Source organism: Mercurialis annua, linkage group LG7, assembly GCF_937616625.2.
Source record: "Mercurialis annua linkage group LG7, ddMerAnnu1.2, whole genome shotgun sequence".
NCBI classification, from domain to species: Eukaryota; Viridiplantae; Streptophyta; class Magnoliopsida; order Malpighiales; family Euphorbiaceae; genus Mercurialis; species Mercurialis annua.
In genome coordinates this window covers 33474752-33479512 of record NC_065576.1, presented here as the reverse complement: position 1 = coordinate 33479512, position 4761 = coordinate 33474752, and the positions used below count along the sequence as shown (strand labels likewise).

The 4761-nt window shown below is 35.3% G+C and overlaps 1 protein-coding gene across 1 annotated transcript; it reads left to right on the top strand.

The window, feature by feature from the left end:
* The first annotated feature begins 435 nt into the window (after nucleotides 1-435).
* Nucleotides 436-3197, top strand: LOC126654950 (uclacyanin 1-like). Its single transcript, XM_050348953.1, has 2 exons — nucleotides 436-673; nucleotides 2178-3197. The coding sequence occupies exons 1-2, from the start codon at nucleotides 505-507 to the stop codon at nucleotides 2990-2992; spliced, it is 984 nt and encodes a 327-aa protein (XP_050204910.1). The 5' UTR covers nucleotides 436-504; the 3' UTR covers nucleotides 2993-3197.
* The last annotated feature ends 1564 nt before the right edge of the window (nucleotides 3198-4761 follow it).

Below are 4761 nucleotides of genomic sequence, written 5' to 3'. Positions count from 1 at the left end.
TACAAAACTAGTCTTTTTGGCCATTTTTAAATCACTAGACTACAAATAAGGTTAAACGTACATAATTTTTAAATTACCGATATAATTTGAAATCTTAATTCCATATATATTTCTGTATTATTATACACACGATCGTTAGACTTTTTATAAACATAACAGATAAATTTAAGTAAAAAGGTGTTAGATTTGTCTTTTAGCACATCAGTGACCGAAAAACGACTAAAATCACTTGTTTGATATATTTTTAAAAAATAAAAAATAAAAATTTAAACACTAAAATAGACGATTTGAAAGAGTTTAGACACCAGCGACATAATTTTTCCTTATAAAGAAACATCAAGTGCAACACAAATAATTCTATTTTTCTATTTAGAATTCCATTCTGAAATAGGACATAGTCCGCAGTCACTTCTCTATATAAGATATCCAAACCAAAACATTGCAACTCAGACATTTCTATTTCAAATCTGTCTGATTTTGGTTACCTAATTAGGCACAAACGTGATGGCCATAATGAAATATTTGATGAGCTTAGCCACTATAGCTGTGCTATGCATCAGATTATCCATGGCTACAGACTACACAATTGGCAGTCCAAATGGTGGGTGGGATACTAGCACCGATCTCCAAACTTGGGCAGCTTCGCAATCTTTTTTTGTTGGAGATAACCTCAGTAAGTTTTTCTATTTTTTTCTCTTTTGATTACAGCAGAATGAAAGGAGAAATTTGCAGTTTATATTCTTATGAGATAACTAATGATCAGGATACGTTATTTTTTGTTGTTGCAATTTTAATGATTAAACTTTGCTTTCATTCATTTTGGTTACTCAATTTATATTTTATTTTAAAGGAGGGTTTTTCCTGAGAAAATGCATATGCGGCAGTTAGTTTTTACCACGTGACAATCTAATTTTTTTATATAAAATTGTTACGTGCGCATAATTTATTTTACTGACGAGTTTTTAGATCAAATTATGTGATACAATAATTTTTCAAGTTAATATAGGTAACTTCGACTGCAGTAGCTTGATAACTAAATTAAAAACAAATTAAGGTGCGCATAAAAATTGTTATGTGCGTATAATTTTTATTTAGCAAAATATAGCAGTCGAAGTTAAAATTTACGTGCAAGCATAAATTAAAGCTTGATAACTAAATTAAAAAGAAATTAAAATTATAGAATAAAATTACAAAAATTAAAATTTAGTCATCAAATTGTAAAACCGACGATAATTTAAGTATTTTCTGGATGAGGTACCCAACTCTTATGTCAATTAATTCATATTTCTTTTGATTATTTATTAAATTATGCAATAAGGAATATAAATAATATAATTGTCCGGTTCAAATCTTATAAAGTCGATTATAAAAAAGAAATCTTATAAAGTCTCATAGTTCAAAACATGAGGTATTTTACTAGCGGTGGGCAAAAAAATCGGTCAAATCGAGTAACCGAACTGAAACTGTAAAACCGAACCAAAAAATATGGTTAACCGGTTCAAGAGTTTAGATTTAGGTTTTGATATAAATTTTTTAAGGTTAATGGTTTAGGTTTAGGTTTTGGAGTTTAAAAAACCGCGGTTAACCAATTTATATATTTTTATAAATTATATATATATATATATAAACACGCACACACACACACAGACACATACGTTTTTAATGATTCAGATAAAATATATTTTATATTCTACACACATAAAAATTCTAAACATGAAATATATTTAAAAAATATTTAATTTAGAAAATATTTTTATTTTAGGAGAAGATATATATATATTAAAAGAACTCTATTTTTCTTAATTAAATAATTATGTAATTGAAGTAGGAATTATAAAATCTATATTTCAATAATTAAATAGAATGGAAATTAAAGTTTATTATACTAGATTTAAAATTTTATCTTTTTTATATCTAATTTTTTATTGGTTACATGGTTAAAACTTGCAGAACTGAAAAATCAAACCGTTTTAAATAGTTAACTGATTTAATGGTTAACCGTTTAAAAATTTAGGTTTAGATTTTTAATTTTAAAAACCGTACTATTATGAACCGGTTTACAAATTATCCTCAGCCCACCCTTAATTATTACTATGTACCACTAGATTGTTAAGGGATGTTATTAAATATGAAAGTCAATTGAAATTATATAATTAGATTGATGTTAAATATTGCAGTATTCCAATATGGAGCTAGTCACAGTGTGTTCGAAGTATCAGCGGCAGATCATGACTCATGCCAACCAAATAATATAATTCAAGCCCATAGCGATGGCTCTACAGTTATTCCTCTTACTTCTCCCGGTACTAGATACTTCATTTGCGGCACGGCCGGACACTGCGACCAAGGAATGAAACTTCGCATTCAAATTCTTACACCTCCCACGCCACCCCCACCACCACCAGCCACCATAACTCCACCACCAGCCACCACTCCTGCAACTCCATCACCACCACCACCAGCCATAACTCCTGCAACTCCGTCACCATCCTCTCCCTCGACAACCCCACCGCCACAAGCCCCTACCACTCCTGCAACTCCACCACCATCCTCTCCCTCAACAACCCCACCTCCACAAGCTCCCACCACTCCTGCAACTCCACCGCCATCCTCTCCCACAACAACTCCACCACCGCCAGCCATCACTCCTGCAACTCCGCCACCATCCTCTCCCACAACAACCCCACCATCGAGCTCTCCCTCAACAACTCCACCACCAAAATCTTCTCCTTCTCCGGTCAATCCTCCGATGACCTCCCCATCTCCAACAACTGCCAATACCTCGCCATCTCTATCCCCTGAAATCACTCCTACCATGTCTCCGCCACCACGGTCGGAATCGCCTTCCGGCGGTCCTGTTACGTTCCCTGCAAACTCTCCAGCTCCTGATGTTTCTTTGGCACAACCACCGTCATCATCATCCACTAGAACTACTCTAAATATGAGTTTCAACTCGGTCATAGTTATGCTGATGATGGTTCTTGCCTTTTAGGCATTATTGAGAAAGAACAACAATGTTTTTGGAGAATTGTTACTTGTTTTTTTTATTTTTTTTATTTGAGTGTAACAATCTTTGTGTCATTGCTCTATCAATAAATTTGGTGTGCATTGAATTTAAATTAAGATGTATTATTGAGCTTTCTTGTTGGAACAGTTTATGAAATGGAATGAAATTACTAAAGATAGTTTCTGGCTGAGTCGCGGATTAGGTCGCTATTTTTAAGACGTTTCGCGGCTTTACCTCCGATGGTGCAAGCAGTTGTACGTACCACGTCGTCCCCAGAATAAAACAGCCAAACTCCGATGAATACTGCACTGTATTCAGCGGTCAATTACACCTTTCTTATTATTGCTCAAGAACTCGGTTTGTTTTGTTTTTCAGAAAATAGCTGTTGTGAAAAGATATTTCTTTACTGAAGGGGAAGACAACAATTTATAGAAATTAAAAACTGAAACAGTCAAATAAAAATTAAAACGTTTTCCTTTATTAAATCAGATAGTCAAATCGTGGGAGAAAAATCAGGGATTGTGTTTTATTCAAAAATAAAACCGTTACAAAAGAATTTCAGAAATAAAAAATTTATTAAGTGCTAAAACCTGACCTGACCTGACCAGCCGGCCGGACGACGGACGGCGCGCGCGTGTGGTAAATTGGGTAGGATGTAACTCCTAGCCCATCCACAAAACTGGGTACCCCTTAGGGCCCAAACCCAAGTGTGAGTGAACACACTTATAAGCTCAATTAAATGAGCTCTCCTAAGCAATGTGGGATTCCACAATGCTCTCTTTATTCTCATAAGCACTTTTCTATACCTTATCTTTTCAAATTCAATTTTGTACCAACAATCCCCCACTTTGAATTTTAAAAATAATTTCTCGAGCAAATTTCTGATCCAGTAAGATTGCGCATAAGTAAAGGTATCTTTCGATTTGAACCTTTACGCAGTGTGTTAGATTCTGATTCAACAAGAGTGACTCGTAGTCTTGAACTCTGTCTCGGACATCTAACCACACACAACCTTTTCTAAGAGTGTATTCAAAAACCCGTGCGTTTATGGCCATGCACGTCTATCCCAGATTAGTGAACGCTCTATAAATTTTGCCTCAAATTTCATAGATAGCGGCCCCACTTCCACATTCACAAAGGTGAAGCTATCAAGAGTACTCCCGTAGCTAGGTACTCCACTCCAAATGGAGTATATACTTCATTAAGAGATTCTATTAACTCATCCTCTAATCGCTTCAGGAGTCATGCCTCAATTTGCATGTTCTGGCTCGTATCATTCATAACTTGTTATTACCCATTGAACCTATTTCTTGGGATCTCCAGTCAGTTAGGTCGGGTTTCCATTATGGATGATTCATTCTATAGGCAATAGTCCCATTCCCTTGGAAGTTTTGTGGACTTTCTCTCTAGCTAATCCTTTCGTCAAAGGATCTGCTAAGTTATCATCAGTGCGTACATGATCTACTCTAACAGCCCCTGTTGAGATAAATTCTCTAACAGTGCTGTGCTTACGACGTATCTGTCGTTTCTTACCATTATAATAACGGTTCTCAATTTTTGCAATAGCCGCGGTACTATCACAATGGATCAACACAGCTGGTATCGGTCTTTCCCATAAAGGAATCTCAGCTAGCAGACTTCTTAGCCATCCTGCTTCTTCACTAGCAGCAGCTAGTGCTATCATTTTTGACTCCATCGTAGATTGAGCCAGAATCGTCTATTTCTTTGACTTCCAAGAAACAGCTCCACCAACT

Bases quoted from the DNA above. Each gene is read 5' to 3' on its own strand.
- LOC126654950 (XM_050348953.1), top strand. From the start codon at position 505: ATGGCCATAATGAAATATTTGATGAGCTTAGCCACTATAGCTGTGCTA. The intron at 674-2,177 runs GTAAGTTTTTCT...TAAATATTGCAG, and splicing joins TTTTGTTGGAGATAACCTCA to TATTCCAATATGGAGCTAGT.